This window comes from Gadus morhua, chromosome 14, assembly GCF_902167405.1.
Source record: "Gadus morhua chromosome 14, gadMor3.0, whole genome shotgun sequence".
In the NCBI taxonomy this organism is placed as follows: Eukaryota; Metazoa; Chordata; class Actinopteri; order Gadiformes; family Gadidae; genus Gadus; species Gadus morhua.
Genome location: NC_044061.1, coordinates 10393702 through 10411271, shown reverse-complemented (window position 1 = coordinate 10411271; position 17570 = coordinate 10393702). Strand labels below are relative to the sequence as shown.

The window sequence follows — 17570 nt, the reverse complement described above, 5'->3', positions numbered from 1 at the left end:
ATATGCTATTCAATATGCAACTATTGCAGGGTTATAAAGTTCAGCCAGAACTTTAAGAATTTATAGTAGCCCTTCCCAATAATTGTAACTTTGAAGCATTAACAGAGCAGCATTAGAGAGTGAATTCATCATATTTATTGCATCGTTCCTAGCCTTGGAACAAGATGAATTTGCGAGCTCATAATATATTTGCTCTGGCATATGTGTCTGGCCCCCCTCCCGTTCTGACAGATTTCCAGCAGGCCTGGGCCAGGCTGGGCCAGTCACAATGGTTTACAATACGTAGAGGTTTGATACAATGACTGCAAAGAGGAGAGGACAGATCAGTTCACATTTCACGTTTTTCATTGAAGATCAGTCTTGCCTTGCTAAAAGGATTTAATTTCGACACTTCTATATTAAAATACTTTACAACTTTTTAGTAAAATGCTGCTTTTATTGGAATACTATTGTTATGTGATTTATGAAATTGTTATGTATATGTGTTAACCAAATATTATTAATATAGCATCATTTATATTCATTTTTTATATCTATCCTATAGATTCCATATTCCGTTTTTATTAAGTATGATAATTCATCATTTAGATGTTTTGTTTGAATATGCAATAATTAAGTTATGTTATATGTATGCAGGTCTGGACATTTTAGTTGCCTTGATCCAAGTCGTTCTCATGGAATTTCAACACAATTTGTAGATATTGGTTTGGCAACTTGTATGATGTGTTGTATTTTATTTTCTTAAAATGGTTGTAAATGTCTTGAAATAAATGGTGTCTGGGTCACTGTGTTCTGTTGAAGTTTGCACAGACTTTACTTGATTGGCAGCACACAACTGTGAGGTTTGCAAAATGTTGAGATGCAAGATGTGGCGTTTTCTGAGTTTGTTATGACTTTAATGTATACTGTCGATTGTTTGTATTCTGTCCAAAAAAGGGCACGAGGGCCGACTTGATGCTTAACACTCCAACACATGGTCAGAAATAAAAGTATCTTCATTATGTCTTGTTCCTGAAACCCCCCCCATCCCATGTCTGCTTGCAACTATAATTGTGTCAGATGTTTGCTGTCATACGCTTTTTCACAAAACTATAAAACCACAGGAATGGCACTAAAGATGCTGTAGTGGCAGTTTGCCATTGCTGAGTAGATGTAGAGGACACACACACACACACACGCACACACGCACGCACGCACGCATGCACGCACGCACGCACGCACGCACGCACGCACACGCACGCACACACGCACACACACACACACACACACACAATACAGTATGCTGCTCGTGAGTTATAGGCAGTTTATTCCACTTGAAAGAAGGTTTAATTTGAGAAGTTTGACACCTCCTTCATATTCGTTAAATAATTAATTTATCCCTGAGTCTGCGGTTCTTTTTGTGGAAATTGTATGTTATGTTTTTTTGCGGGGGTTTGCATATTGAAGAAAATGTATTATAAATAAGTCATAAATAAGTAAAACAAATTACAGCAGATCTAAACTGCCATTTGGGCGCCTAGAAAACTTTCATACAGGTGTCAGGGGTCATGTACAATTCGAAAGGGGAGAACCTTGAACCTTGTCCCGGGCATAATCAGAAGCTGCCCATACCCTGCCACCACATGGGAATGTTGGAGTATGGCTACCTTGAAGTTCAGATGAAGAGAGTTAACTAGGCCTGTATCAATGTCCTGCATCCGTCCTTCGGCCGGTTAGCATCCTAAATCCCTAGTGGTTGGAGAAATCTGTTTTGGACCCTGAGATCTAGTACTATTGGAATCATATCTATGTTCATATTGAACATAGAACCCAGTACACTGAACATCTAGCCCTACCTTTTGGATTTCCTTACCAGTCTTCAGGGCCCAGCTCCTTCCTGTGATGTTGGAGATCAGTTGGTGTGTAAACATTGTGGATTGTGTCACAGGATGGTTCAGAGAAAATAAAATGCCATTGTGACAGTACCTCTATGAGCTTCTACACCTGTACACACCCACTCACTCTCCTAGGTCAGCTGATCAGCTGCTCCTGAATGTGCCCAGAACAAAACGGAAGCTCAGAGGGGATCGTGCCTTTGCTGTTTGTGGCTCCAAAATTGTGAAAAGATCTGCCTCAGCACATCAGAGAGGACTCTTCTCTGTCTGGTTTTAGACTGAGAATGCCCTGTCAAAAACCCCAATTCTTCTCTTAGACACATAGGAAGACATTGCAATTTTAACTTATGTTTTATGTTTTTATCTTATATTTTTATCTTGTTGTTGTTTATTTATGTTGTCCTGTTGAGCTTTTTTCTTGTCTTTTATTTGTGATGTCTTTAACTTATTACTCTGTAAGGCACTTTTGGTCAATGGTGGTTATTTTAAAGGGCTTAACAAATAAAGTTGGATTTGATTGGATTGGACTTTAGCAAAGGTTGCTCATCTATCTTTAATACTTCTAGATGGACATGCCCAAATGTGATGTCAGAAGAGGCAGATTTTCAAAAAGGCTTGCAAGGTCTAATCACACTAACACCTGGTGGTATAATACATCACCTTTAACTCGGCATCTCCAAGGACAAGTACATAGACAGGTGTTTAAAACGAGTTTGTTGCACTTCTGACTCGAGTGTGTGTTGTGCTGGTCATGGGTTTGACCTTTGTGCATTGATTGCCCAATGCATCACAGGTGTGCAGCCTCACCCATCCCGGAGTCTTAACAACCTGACTCAACCATACTCACTCCACAGCATTATTCAAAGGGTAATGGGTTATGACTGTCCCAGCTGTTTGCCCCCTCCTGAGCCCCACTGTTGAGCCTCAGGATTCGAGTCTTGAAACCCGACCTTATCCTGCCTTGAACAAGATTGTCACTAAATGGTGCTGACAGTCATGATAATGCATGCGGGAAGCAGGATCTTCTCCAGCTTAAATGTCCTAGACAACTAACTAGCTAACCAGCTAACTAGTCAACACTGTAGCAAAAACTATTCAAGTATCACTCTGCCACGTCTTGTATCAATTTGGTCTTCTTCGATTCTTTATACATCAAATTCAGTCATTGTTCTTATGCAATAACTGCAGTGTCAATAAGTAATGTAGGAAATATATACTTATTAATTTATGTTTTAAGTTTCAAATATCCCATTATTTTTGCTGAATTTATACAACTAAATAATGGACTACTTACTACTAACTGATTTAACAATAATACAAACAGTCTTTGTGCCTGTCTCACTAAACACCTAATGATTGATAATGTAGCTGATTGACTAAACAACTCACTGGCGGGCTGAGTGGCAGCAAGTTATCTGCACGCTCTGTTTTCTGGCGTGAAACACAGAGGCATTGTCTGGATGCCAATCTGATGTGTCACCACAGGTTGTCAGTGAAGACCACTCCCCATCTCTACCCCAGCTGGATTAACCCCTCCATGATAATTCCTGGCTGCCTTGTCTCCCTGTAAATATAGAAACAGAGGCTTCTCAGCTGCTCCTTTCCACAACCTGAGCCCTCTTCTACTATCCACAGCATTTCAGGCTTCTCCTTATGCAAAGCTGGCCAGCTAAAGATGTCAGCAGCCGTTCATGGTAGCCCTACCTCACACACATCCCCAGCCAATAAGGGGGGCTTGCGAGCAAACGTATCACTATAACACTAGGACTTGTTCTGAGCGCATACATTGCAGGTCTTACAGACTAGCTGCATCACCAGGGAAGCCTACACCCATCTCCCTCTCTGAGGTAAGACAACTAGACTTTAGGCAGGGTCCTAAGGATATTTACATATTTTTTAGCTTTTTTCTTTTTCTTTTAGAATATCAATTATTACATTTAAATTATAACATCCCATTCTGGGATTCATAAAGTTATCTTATCTTATATAAAATAGTTTGTTAATTGTGAAACAGCGATGACAGATTAGGATGAGTTTGAGGCTATTTATTCCATTGGGTTTTTTATAATTACTACAATTCTACTCGCTGCAATACAAGCCCACCTGAGTCTTGTCAACGGCTCGGAATCTAGCATGTGACATGCATATGCAGGCAACGAATGTTGTAACAATGTGGAACATTTCAAATATATTCTGCACGGCATATTCTGTTTATGTACCGAGAAAGTTAGAACTTTTATTAGGTAATTTTTTCAGGACTGTTGTCTTATATCACTGCCTTTGATTTAAATTAATGGAGGTATTACTGTTTTATGGAATACTTTTTAAATCTTCATTTTGTGTGTAATGAGGCCTAAGATGTTTTAAATCATTATTCAAATACAACACTGTTTAAATACAGTCAAATGTTGGTTAAAGTTTTAATACACAAAAGTTGGATTCATTATATGTGGCACTTACGTGTACATTGTTTGGTTCCAAACTTAAATAGCGTCAATGTGACCGTTGAGCTAGTCCTTAAACATATCACATTGTTGAATTATTAGCACTGTGCAACAGTGAAATAGGTTGATGACTTGGTGTTATGTCACTACTCCATGCAAATGAAAGGCTTTAGTCAGTGATTAGTTGCTGAGCTAAAACAGTTCTGATTGTAGAGGTTTGACTTTTTCTGGACCCAAAAGATGCAATTGGCCTATATACATTTTCATACTAGTAGAAATATTAAAAAATTGTCATCAATCAATCATTCTCGAATGTTCTCTCTCAACAACTTCCTCACTTTATCGCTCACAGAGAATATCACGGCCATCATTCTCACCATTACATGCCTCTTTGCTAGGCCATGAGCGTGGTTATAAACAGCACGTCGGTACAGTAAATCTAAGTGCACTGGCCTACTGTTGTCCCTCCTGGTGACAATGTTGCCGAGACATACTCGGCTGGGCAGGCCTCTCATATGGTGCCCATCTGACAACAGCCTCCTGGCACTTGATGCTGAATAAACTCACCACCTCTGGTTATTTAAGGACCCAACTTGTTCGTCCTTGGCTGGATAAAACAGAAGAATGTTTGACCTAGACATCAAAAGGCCACAGACATTCTCTATGCCTTCCGAAGAAAGATATAAAAAAAAATCACACCAAATGTCAGCACCAAATGTCAGCCTCATACAGCAATAAGATACACAGCAAGGCCAATGGTTGTTGTAAATCTAAACTCAAAGTTATTAACGGGCCTATTCATCCAAGACAATTCCTCACACAAGGACATTTCCTTGCACTGATTGGGTTTCCGGTGCTATGAAGAGTCTCCAAACCCAACAGTGGAAGCTGCTCCTCTAATCCTGTCCATATGATGAGCTAGACAAGGAATGGATGCTGCGAACAGGGATTAGAGATGCTATTTGGACCGGGCTCTCAGCTGATGGTCAGAAATATGATCCCCATGTAATCCTCAAAGACCTTTGCAGCTGTGCGATAACACCAAGTGTGAAGGAGTCATTGAAAGACACTTTATAAATATATATATATCACAATGAAGTGCAAATAGAGTGAGTGTCTCCCTGGGTCGCTGTTCAAAAGGCTGAGGGGGACTTCAAAACAAAAGGCTCGGATGTGGAAATGCTAGGTCATTGAAACGTTTAACCTTTCAGTTCTTTCTTTCAGTTTGACTATGTGGCACTGGCGTTACACTAAATGTGCTTGTTGAATTGACAGTGTGTATCATCACCAGAGTTAAACATTGTGATGTTATTATTTGAACTGTTGGTAAATTAGATACTGGCACAATTACTTGACATGAATTTACTAACAGAAACAATTGACGGCGAGGCGTCCGATTTATAATAAATGTTAAATGTTATATTTTCCATTCCGATCCCATCAGCATAGGTAGAGTTGAAGCTCATCGTATTCTTCTTTCCATTAAGGTGCATAGTATCTTGCCACCATGTCTGACACTGAGGACCTGTGAGTATTAAGCCATGATTCATGAACGTTAGTTTAAGCTGTGTCTGCATACAATTATGTATTTTGCCCTTAAACTGTCTTGTTCTCATATTTCAGGGATCAGATGGAGGGTAAGTGTAAAATATACAATTTATAGAAATTAGTTTAATTTCTAGCTATTTAGTTATAATAATTTCATTATTATGTAAGACAGGGCTACGAGGGCTTAATTTGTATATAACCACCAAAGTGTCAGTCCTACAGACTCTATGGGGAGGAGTCATCGTTCCTATTATATCTCTGTGGGATTGACGCTGCAAAGCTCTCTATTTTTACAGTACTTCTTCATAGGCCTAAACTGTGTGGACCACACCACACTGGCACCAATGTAAACTATAGAGAAGCGCATTGAAAACTGCAATCAATAAGATAAAATAGACTATTGACACAAAACTGAGAGAATAAAATATTAACACATTCAGTTTATTTAATTGAATAAATATATTTTATGATGCCCTACCAATGAAATGAAGCACAGATCTGGTTCAAGCTTAAACAATGTCTCCCCTATGTGGTGAGATAGATGAATATGCTGTTACAGTTGGGTTAATAGATTACAAAAGTGAAATGCAACATTTTATCTACAAGTGAATGAAGTTCGGTCAATCGGAATAACAGGCAGTGGCTTTAGATATCGATATCTAAAAGATATCGATATCTAAATGTTGATAATGATAACAGCATCTCATTCATGTTTGAATAAGCATTTCCAACATAATGTGATGTTCATGTTTTCTTCCACCACCCATTTGTTTCTCAAAACAAAAGAAGAGGAAGGTAAACCGTATTGATCCATATTGCTATATTTATTATTTTACTAATTTTTCATCAATGCCAAGCCAACAAAATAATATGGCATGTGTTTGATCCTACAAGCCTTGACATTTCAGCTATTTTTTATTTATGCTTATCAATCTGCTGCAGTCTTTGTATGATATGAAAGTATGATATGCCATCTATAACAAAACCACCCCTTCTGCATTGTAGTCTGTAATAAGATCACATATATTGTAGATAATTACGATTATCTATATATATGTATAAACATATTTTAAGAAAAAATCCTGTATGTGCTTTCATGCTTAATAAATCTATATCTGAGAAAACTTTTTAATTCTGGTATTTATTAATTCATTATAGCTCACATACTGAACTTGCATCCTTAATTCCCTCCCAAAAACATCTACACTTTGGGTTTTAGTGATCATATATAATTGCCTCATGTGTTTTCCTTGATCTTTTAATTTAACGTCTGCATGGTTTGTTTCTTCAACACCGGTATCTCCAGTCAAGGAAATGAGCCCGTTTTCACATCCTGTCAATGAGATCTCATTGACTCTCCTCCATCCATCGCCATGTACTTCATGATCTGCGTCTCTCTTCTGTCCATCCATCCATCCGTCTGTCTGTCTGTCTGTCTGTCTGTCTGTCTGTCTGTCTGTCTGTCTGTCTGTCTGTCTGTCTGTCTGTCTGTCTGTCTGTCTGTCTGTCTGTCTTTCTCTATTGTTCTCAGCATCACTGCTGCGCTCCAACCCCCCCAGCCCCCACCCCCATCCCTCCTTCCCACATCCAATCGCACACATCCATCCATCCATCCATCCCCTGCGTCACTGAAGCCATTTCTCTGTTTCTCTGTCCTCTAACGCCTCGGACCACAACACATCCTTCTGTGACATCTCCTTTGTGTGTATGGCCTTTTCCCGATCCCCCCTTCCTCACCCTGGTGGCGTGGTGCATGCTGTGCGTGGCTGTAGCCCAAGATGAGGAAGTAGAGGTAGAGGTGGCACCTGAGGCCGAGGCCGAGGTAGAGGCCGAGGCCGAGGTGGAGGCCGACCCAGAGCCAGTGGCAGAGGTGGAGGAGGAGGAGGTGGTGCATGAGGAGGAAGGTATGTTGATCTTTTGTGGCTGAAAGACATTCACCCACCCCACAAAACACACCCTTTCCAGCTCCAAAATAGACTGGCGATCCACTTCTGTTGTAGACAGAACCGAGCCTAGCCTGGAAGTGTTCATAGCCCTGGCTCTATAGCCACTTCCTTTTTGTTGCCATTCTTCATATCAGACAAATTAAGAAGGTGGCAATGTGCATTTCGTTAAAACATGTTTAACGATGAGACAAAAAAAAAGACAAAAGTCCCATCAGTAGTAAGTCTACCATACAGCTAATCATACTCTCTGTTTTTCCTGCCTCTCGTTCCCCCTAAGAGGGGTTGGCAAAGGTTTTTGTTGTATAAAGAAATGGCTAGAATATTAAACAACAAGATATTTTTCATATTTAATATCTAAATAGTGTTATAAGGAGGAAAAGAAGGTAAACTTTTTTAACGAATTGCCTTCCATTCTTCACTCATAAGAAAATCCCATTGACATGCGTTCTTCATTTTATTATTTAAAAATATAGGATTTGTTCAGACGAACCTCATATATTTTTTTAGGATAAGGTTGGTTGTTTTTTTTGCAACACCTTATTCAAACCTGATTTGAATGTCACTTGAAAAAGGCCAAAAGAGACATTCAAACCATATCAGACCATTTCCTTGTCTTTTATCAGTTTATATCTGTTTTCATAATGGGAGGAGAACGTGATGATGGAAGATGTTTGTGACCGTTTATCTCTGTCTAGTGCAAAGCATTTACCTCTGTTGCGGGTCGATCAGGAGCTTTATTTAAATGTTTTGTTATAATTCTATTTATTTGTGCAATAATGCTTCTATGTTTTTCCCAAGCCGTATTTACCCACAGTCATAGCCACTGTAAAGCTGTTTTGTTTCATTCTAGCCATCATCAACCACAGCTTCCCTGTCCCTGACCCAAAAACAAACAAATCAAAGAAGTGATGACTTTCAGTGGCTACCACTGTTCTAGCAAACTAATATGTACAGCTCTCTCTGTGCCCATGCGCTTGATAGAAGCTGTACTTGACAGTGGACAGGTTATTGCTGTGCAGTGCTGGTGGCTTTGTCCAGTGCCCGTGCTCATGTAACTAATGACATATCTTCTGCTCTTGCTTTGGGCGCTTGCTGCATGCAGAGGCCTATGAAGAGGAAGGTATGTGTATATACTTCTACATATTAAGCAACCCATCAATCTGCTACACTGTTGGCCCGGCAACTTTCACCGGACCTTCCGAGGCAAAGTGGTATAGCTTTTGTTGGTCCCGTAAGCGTTGCAGCTGACACTTTCACAGAGGCATCATCATAGAACCAACACAGCTACACAATGTACCTGTAGGTTCTATGGGGCTGCTCTTGTTATATACCAGGGAACGGTGGTAGACTAAACTAGTGAAGATAAGTATACCAGCCGTGCTCTGGTTACGTAAAATCAGCAGGCCCATAATACATTTCATGAGCTCACCTGTGTTGCCCTGTGAGGATCCCTATCCCTAGGGTCCACAGAAACTTTAAACTGGTTTGTTTGTAGAATTGGACTATGTCAGCGGAGCAGAGTTTCATAAAACCAGTGTGATCATTTTCATTAATCCTGGGGACTCGCTGCAGATCCCAATGCTCATCTGTGCTCTGCTTCTTCTCTGTTTTTTTGTTTGATTTCATTCCATTTGCATGACTCGTACGCCACCAGGGGAGGAAGGAGATCAAGATGGTATTTTGTATTTTTTGCTGAGTCGCTGTTTGCCTTGCTTGTGAATCTCGTGGTTTTTCTTTCCCCCATGTTTATGAATGAGTTGACCCCAGCTTAATATGCTAATAACAAAGGTAATGTAGTTAAAGGATAACCGGGATTTCTTCAACCCGGACTCTTTTTGCTCAAGGTGTACAGGACTCATGCAATTGTCCAATTTTTGAAATTGGTCAAGTAGTGAGACACTGCACTGGTAATTCGTGAAACATGCAACAATGCAATCCTTTGTTGCATTAGTGCTCCGTCAATGTAAGTAATCTTAAAGTGCTTGTTCTTGCCACTGACACAGGCTCAGGTTGTCATTTTTAGTGTCTGACAACATTATGGAAAAGGATCCTGACAGGGAGCTATAACGTTTTTTTTTCCTTCTTCTTACTTTTCGCTTCATCTGGATTGTTTCTTACAGAGTCCAACAAAGTTTCTCTTAAATCTCATGTTGCGTTGTTGAAGGAAATTTCCTTTTCGTCGTTGCTATCTCAATCCTCCTTCACCAAAACATTTTAGCTAATTAAGCTATGCTTTCTGTAGTCCATCAGAACAAACTATTGCAACTATAGCAGTCCTCTCTCCAAATCGAAGTCACGTTTCTACCCTTCCATTCCTGCCACAACAAACTCTTGCAGGGGTTCTCCTTGAGACTTAGAGCACAAGACTTAGTCAGTCACAAAAACAAGGTTGTTGTTTTATAGAGTCGGTGGCAAAAACAGACTTTTAGAGTACGTATTTTGAAAGGGCACTATAGCCCCAAAGGATAACATAGCAGCCTGTTTTGCGGGTTACGGCTGCAGGGTTCATGCTCAATACTGGATCAATATCAAAAAGTGTTGTCGGCATTTGTTCCTTAGACCCCAAATGATGGGAAAATACGTTGAAAAATCTTGAAGTTAGCCTTTAATAACAATAAATCCTTTTAATTTAATGAAAGGATAATATTAACAGTCGGGTATTTTGGTTTATTTGAACAAAAAACAAACAAAAAACTAAACTTTATGAATTGCACAAATAAAACAAAGTAATACCAGTCACCATGTAGGCCTAGTTATTCATACTAGCATACTGGAGGTATGTTAGATATAGATTTTTTTGAAATACTAACTCACGGAAAAACAATAACATTTAGAAGGGAAGTCATTACAATATGAGTGAAACATACAAAATAAACCTATTAACATAACCTAAACATTATTTTACTTTCTGAAGTATGTTAAGGGTATTTTAACTTACTCAACAAAGTCTAGTGCTGTTTATAAACAGGTTATTCAGTGGAATGTTCGCCTTTTGAATTCAAATTGACCGTATGTTATCAAATGTAATTCTGTCCTTGTAGTGTGAAATTGTCTCTTACAGTCCTTGAATGTAACTGTGTTTGTATTTCCCCATCACTAACCAAACTCCTCATATCATGCTGTTCTCAACAGAATATATTTTGGTTTTCTTACAATTGTAACTTTTGTCTCCTTTCTTTGACGTGTTAATGCTGGACAGAGGAAAAGCCAAAGTTCAAGTGAGTGGACTTTGTTAAGCAGCTGTCATGAGGAATGTACATGCAAAGATACTAAAAACATGTCTCAAAGTCGATCTCAGATGAATTTACATAATTAAGTCTTGCATAATACTTTTATTAGACCCAGTGCGCCAAAGATACCTGATGGCGACAAAGTTGACTTTGATGTAAGTACAATTTAATTAAATGTAATTCTGACAATTTTTGTTTATTTTGCCATTAAAAGCTTACTGCTGGATAAATAATGCTCACTTCTATCAAGTACATTTACATAATTATAAAGGCAAAGACATGTAGCTACAATGGCTCTGACCAAAATCTGGGGCTACTAAATATCTACAAATAAATAATCTTCATAATCAGAAAACTACTGCTTGTGTTACAGGTATGTAATCGCTGACATTGTCCTTGCCTTGTGTCTGGGAAGCATGTCTCCTAGACAGCCCAAGCTTCTATGCGTGCACTACTTATCCCTAGTCTCTCAACACTCACACTTGTCATGTAAACTTGGTGGTCAACTTGACCACGGTGGCTAAACTTTGATTGGTATTCTGCTCTAGGACATCCAAAAGAAACGCCAAAACAAGGACCTGGTTGAGCTGCAGACCCTGATCGACGATCACTTTGAGCACAGGAAGCAGGAGGAAGAGGAACTCATTGCCCTGAAATCAAGAATAGTGCGTTTTCAACGTCAAGTGTGCATGAAGATCAACTCTTTAAACTTGGTTGTTGCTTCAGATTAATTTATGATCAAATAAACACTTGTCTGTAAATGGAGGAAAGCTATAATTTGGGCAACTCCATAATCTAGACTTCGTTTTTTTTATTCGACAACTACTATACTACAACTCTCAATGTGTAGATAGACATATTCTCTTTATTTGTAGTTTTTGTATTTCTCTTGAATTTGTATTCTATTTGTATCCCTTTTTTTATTCTGCTACGGACCTGTACCGGCTGCTATGGCGGACACATTTCCCATCTGGGCTCAACGAAAGCCCCATCTTACCCTCACTTATTTAACCCTGTGGTCTGGTGTGGTGTGCACAGGAGAAGCGTCGGGCTGAGAGGGCCGAGCAGCAGAGAGTTCGCTCTGAGAAGGACAGAGAACGGCAGGCCAGACGAGAGGTATATCCGGCCATCAACCATCTCCTGCTGCCGTCCACACCCCAAACATTCTTCGTCATGCCCTCACTTTTTATGTGTGATCGTTTGTCGTGAAAGGCCGAGAGGATCAGGAAGGAGGATGCTGAGGCACAGAGGAAGGCTGAGGACGATGCAAAGAAGAAGTCCGCCCTGACAAACATGGGGTCTGGATACAGTGGTCACCTGCAGAAGGTAAAGGACCAGCATGGACACCCCCATTTAAACACACACACACACACACACACACACAAACATACTCACTATATGCAAGGTGCTTAGCTTGTCCTGACAAACACTATATAAACACACAAAAAAACACCCACACACACCCACACCCACACACACACACACACACACACACACACACACACCATTAAGCACAACAGTGAATCTCAGTAGGGGTGTGCACTGGCTGACTCTGTGGTCGGGGGGATGGTGTCATGTTGCAGGCTGAGCAGAAGAGAGGGAAGAGGCAGACGGAAAGAGAGAAGAAGAAGAAGATCCTTTCGGAGAGATGCAAACCGCTCAACATCGACCAACTGAGTGATGACAAGCTAAGGTGGCCGACGCATTCACACACACACACACACACACACACACACACACACACACACACACACACACAACACACACACACACACACACACACACACACACACACACACAAATAGGGTACATGAACCCTGGAAAGTCTGGTCTCCACTGGACGCATCTATGCTGCAGGAAAATAAAAACAAGACATTAAAGGACTGAAAGAATAGGGTATACATTCGCTGTATGTCTAACTTTTATTTTGCTCAACAGAGAAAGGACACAGGAGCTGTGGGAAGCAAAGCATAACTTGGCGTCTGACAAGTATGACTGCCTGGAGAAACTGAACAGGCAGAGATATGAGGTCTGTCTGTCTGTCTGTCTGTCTGTCTGTCTGTCTGTCTGTCTGTCTGTCTGTCTGTCTGTCTGTCTGTCTGTCTGTCTGTCTGTTGTCTGTCAATCTGTCCATCCGTCCATCGTCCATCTGTCTATCCGTCTATCCGTCCATCTGTCTATCTATATATATCTGTCTATCTATCAGTCTATCTATCTTTCTAGCTATCTGTCTATCTATCTATATTATCTGTCTGTCTGTCTGTCTGTCTGTCTGTCTGTCTGTCTATCTGTTTATCCGTCCATCCGTCCATCCGTCTATCCGTCTATCCGTCCATCTGTCTATCTATATATATCTGTCTATCTATCAGTCTATTTATCTTTCTAGCTATCTGTCTATCTATCTATATTATCTGTCTGTCTGTCTGTCTGTGTGTCTGTCTGTCTGTCTGTCTGTCTGTCTGTCTGTCTGTCTGTCTGTCTGTCTGTCTGTCTGTCTGTCTGTCTGTCTCTATCTGTCTGTCTATATATCTGTTTGTTCTGGTGATGTCAGGCTCAAACAGTGTATTGTACAGTTGTGTGAATAACCATCTGTCTTACAGGTCATCTCTCTCAGAAACCGTATTGACGAGCTGCAGAAACAGTAAGTCACTCCTCCACATGGACGCCACTTCACAACCCATGATAAGGAAATGTCTCCAGATATAGCTACAAAGGGGAACTTGACACACACTTATTGGTTACACAATGTATGCTGTGTCCAACTGGTGGGAAAACAATCACACCTCTTTTCCAATAATCAGAGGAAATCCTGCAGAGATCATATATGATACATTACTCTTTGCGTAATAGGCCTACAGAATTTTCTTATTTAGTTATTTTTACCAATGAAACAAGAAAAAAACACTTTATTATTAGAAATATGTAAATATACTTCCCCACTGTCCCATTATAGCAATATTCTATATAAGCTGTGAAATTGTCGCCAATTGGTGGGAATCTGAGGTAACCAATAACCATATTCCTTTTACATATTTTTTTTTATTTCTTATGGAGGATATCCTTTTAAACGTCATGCATTTGTAATTGCCTACGTATGTAGGCGTAATTTAAGCATTCATTAAACATTTCACTAAATAAACGGTAGATATATAGTCTGGTGTTATTGGTGGATACTAGCCTATTTATAGTGGTGTTTCTTTCCCTGGTTCTGCTGGTTGTAACTGTGGAATGGCGCTAGGTGGCACTTCGGTATAGCATTGCTAACACCTTTTTTCGCGCCATTGGCGCCTTGCAGCAGCAAGAAGGGAGCCGCAGCCCGCCGCAGGAAGTAGAGCCATGCTCCGCCGCTGGGGAAGAGGCCTCGCGATCACCAGGCCCCGCAGGACCAGGCGAGATCTGTGCAAAGAACATACACTGGACTGCTCTTACCGTCTTATTATTATGTTCTACGACAATATCTATTATTAAACTGAAGTCACTTATTTCTATTGTTCCTCAATACCGGACCGCTGTTACATTCTGATTTTTTTTGTAAATACATGTGACTGACCCTCCAGCTGACTTGTAGCTCTGCCCTTTACAGCGCAATAAACTCCCTCATACAGAACACGGGGTCTGAATGTGTGTGTATGAGGAGAAATTCACCTTTGATTTGTGATTAATGATTGATGATTTTTTTTTTGTCAATATATTACACATAGGTCTACATAATTGTTATCATTATTACAATCATTATTATTACAAAAAAGGAAGCCACTTAAAGCTTTCAAAAAAGTTGTTGAACCATATTGTCACTCTAACGCTCTAGAATACTGCTATAATAGGCTCCAACATGGTTTCTTATTTTGTACATTTGTACGATACCCAAACATATTTAATCAAAATAAAATAAAAATCTGTAATCTAGCCTACACAATTAAGGCTAACAATCTCGCTAAAAATGTCTCAGTTAAATAAATAGGATAACCAATTGCATTCCTGCTTGGACGGGCCTTTTGGATAATTATTTGGTTTGATAGGCCTATAGCCTAAATTGTTATGAACTAAATAGGCTATTCGTTGATTTCCGTTGCTTTTTCCAAAACAAAAAATTCAAAGCATACTTTTCTTTTGATCGAAGGCAGTTGGTAAGCATTTGAATATTGTCTTGTTTGTACTGCATTGCAGATATTTTCAAAGAAAACGCTAGAATCTCATGAAGAGCAGAATTTGTTGGCGCGCTTTCGCAGTCAACTCGGACAAAAACACCAGAATTTAAAATATATAAATATTTTTATTGAAATAACATTCACACGTAATAAATATATAAACATTTTAAACGTTTGAAACAATGTATCAAGCATCTCTAAACCATATTTAGGGGTGTTTGGGAACTTTGATGAGCTTGCTTTTTATCAGCATTTTCTTTTTCTCTTTTAGAATTGTTTTTACAATGGTACAAAATGGTCCGCTTCGTTTCTCTCAATCGGTCAGTAGGCTCAAGATGGCATGTTTTAAACAACGGCGACTGATTCTTTGGTATCTTCCATTTATCTTGCAGACGTGCCAAACGTAAATGCATAGGCTCACGTTAACAGCCCCAGGACGGCGGATAGACGGCATAGTTCGGCTGCTTTCCTCTGAAATAGGCTACATGATGCGCTTTTCTGCTGGTAGGCCTGTGCCAGCGTTCACAATACAGCCATTGCCATGCTACTCAAACTTTGGATTTCAGTAGGCGTTTCGTTTGTACTGCTTCAGAAAAAGGACTTGGGCATTAGGAAGTGTCTTAATTCTTACTTACGTGTGACTTTGGGGCCACCTACGTTTATCCTAATAGAATAGGAATATAGCTTTGCTTGCAATCATGGAATAAATTAGTCTGCTTAGGTTTCGTAGGCTTCACAACACTTGGTAGTTTGTGCTGGGGTCCCCAGAGGTCGTCCCGCAGCTGTCAGACGACAAGGGGCTGGCGTCCTCGGAGCCGCTCTGAGGAGGGCTGGGGCTGCCTTCCGACCCCTCATGACACGTGTGAGTGCTGGCCGCGGGCTCCGTGGTGATCCGCTGGACGATGCTCGAGAGGCACTCCAGGCTGGAAATGACCGATTTTTTGCTTTTGGAATCTATGAGGAAAACAAACAAAAAATGAATAATGTTAATAAATTAATATATTAAATGGATTTGAAGGTGGACCCACAGGCATGTGGGAAATAATTAATAATGTATCAAAAATAAAAGTCCAACTGCCTACATTCTTAGCTTTTCAATTGCTTGGGAGTTTGAAAGCGCCAGAAGGATATAGCTACATTTATTAAGAACAAACCAAACAATTTGTGATTGTTTGAAGTGGACCTACTCACCATTTGGCGTTTCTTTAAAGTAAGAGCTGTCATAGTTCTTCGTTGTACATGGGGGACCGTTGAAATCCATCTGCAAAATCAGGAGGAGACACATCTGTTTAACACATCATTATAGTGGGGTCACATTTTATATCAAGAGTCAATCATGTCGAACCGTGGAATCGCAAGGGGTAGAAAACATCAAAAACATCTTCCGGGTCTACTAGGCTATGTGTGATCTAGGCTATACTGCTATGGCTCACATGTCAAACTCTATAACTTACCATGCCGTCGGAGCAGTTGGACCGAGGGCTGGAAGCGTCCGAGTCCCCGCTGTAGGGATCCATTTGCACCTGGAAGTAAGTGTCCTCCTGTCCTCCACGCAGTAGGGCCTGCAGCGACTCGATGTAACTGATGGCGTTCCTGAGGATCTCCACCTTTGGGAGCCTCTGGTTGGGGTTGGTGGAGGTACATCGCTTCAGTGTCTCAAACGCGTCGTTGACTTTGCTGAGTCGTCGCCTCTCCCGCATGGTAGCCGCTTTCCTGCGGTCCGCGTTCGTGGTCTTCCTCTTGCAGGCTTTGCACGCCCATAGAAGACACCTGCCGGCCTGGTGGTGTCCACTCGGCGCCCGGATGTGCTCGTCCTCGTTGTGGTGGCTGTCTTCCGACTTTAGGAGACTGACGTGCACGAGTCTTGGGTCAAGGTCCTCAAAGAAGTGCATGTCGCTGGTGTTAAAACAAGGGTCATCATAGAAGTCATCTGTGGAGGACAGAGGGAAAGGAATATCCGGCAAATCCATGTTTTTTCCTCCGCCAAACTTTTAAATATATCAATATACAAATCAGGGAATTTGTGTCCTGGTGTTTTCTGTAGAAGTCAAGGATGACTTTATTATTAAGGGGCAGTATTATGTGTAGGACTGGACTGCCCAGCTCTTCTTGGCTACATGATGCCTTCGGACTGCTTATAAACAGTAGCGCGTCTTCAGGGGCGTGTCCTGCAGCAAACCGTTATGCAGTCGGCCAATAGGAAACGTTGTAGTGGCAGGAGGTATCGTTTATGAATTTAGAATTGCCTGGTTGTTTTCTATCTGCACTAATTCGCATTGTGTAATCACTAACCTAAAAAATAAATTGAAAATCCAATTTGTTTTCAATTCAGTTGCGAATTGGCTATAGACTAGAATGATGATTCGACCTCTAAACGTAG

The 17570-nt window shown here is 40.5% G+C and overlaps 2 protein-coding genes across 15 annotated transcripts; one reads left to right on the top strand and one right to left on the bottom strand.

Annotated features, from left to right (window-relative positions):
- The first annotated feature begins 3564 nt into the window (after window positions 1-3564).
- Window positions 3565-14691, top strand: LOC115559018 (troponin T, fast skeletal muscle). 14 transcript variants are annotated; one of them, XM_030377609.1, is made up of 16 exons: window positions 3565-3721; window positions 5806-5845; window positions 5942-5955; window positions 6653-6661; window positions 7639-7770; window positions 8915-8932; window positions 9467-9487; window positions 11012-11030; window positions 11152-11197; window positions 11591-11707; window positions 12081-12158; window positions 12255-12368; window positions 12626-12735; window positions 12981-13071; window positions 13643-13683; window positions 14338-14691. In XM_030377609.1, the coding sequence occupies exons 2-16, from the start codon at window positions 5826-5828 to the stop codon at window positions 14372-14374; spliced, it is 867 nt and encodes a 288-aa protein (XP_030233469.1). In that variant the 5' UTR covers window positions 3565-3721; window positions 5806-5825; the 3' UTR covers window positions 14375-14691. The 14 variants fall into 14 exon arrangements, with proteins under 14 accessions (XP_030233469.1, XP_030233474.1, XP_030233477.1 ...); XM_030377610.1 differs by having other exon boundaries at window positions 3630-3721; window positions 5763-5845; XM_030377614.1 differs by lacking the exon at window positions 9467-9487.
- Window positions 14692-15436: 745 nt separating this feature from the next.
- On the bottom strand, window positions 15437-17307 carry LOC115559020 (myoblast determination protein 1 homolog 1). Its single transcript, XM_030377624.1, has 3 exons — window positions 16645-17307; window positions 16382-16451; window positions 15437-16144 (listed from the first exon to the last, which is right to left on the bottom strand). Exons 1-3 carry the CDS (start codon window positions 17158-17160, stop codon window positions 15924-15926), a joined length of 807 nt encoding a protein of 268 aa, XP_030233484.1. The 5' UTR covers window positions 17161-17307; the 3' UTR covers window positions 15437-15923.
- Between the last annotated feature and the right edge of the window lie 263 nt (window positions 17308-17570).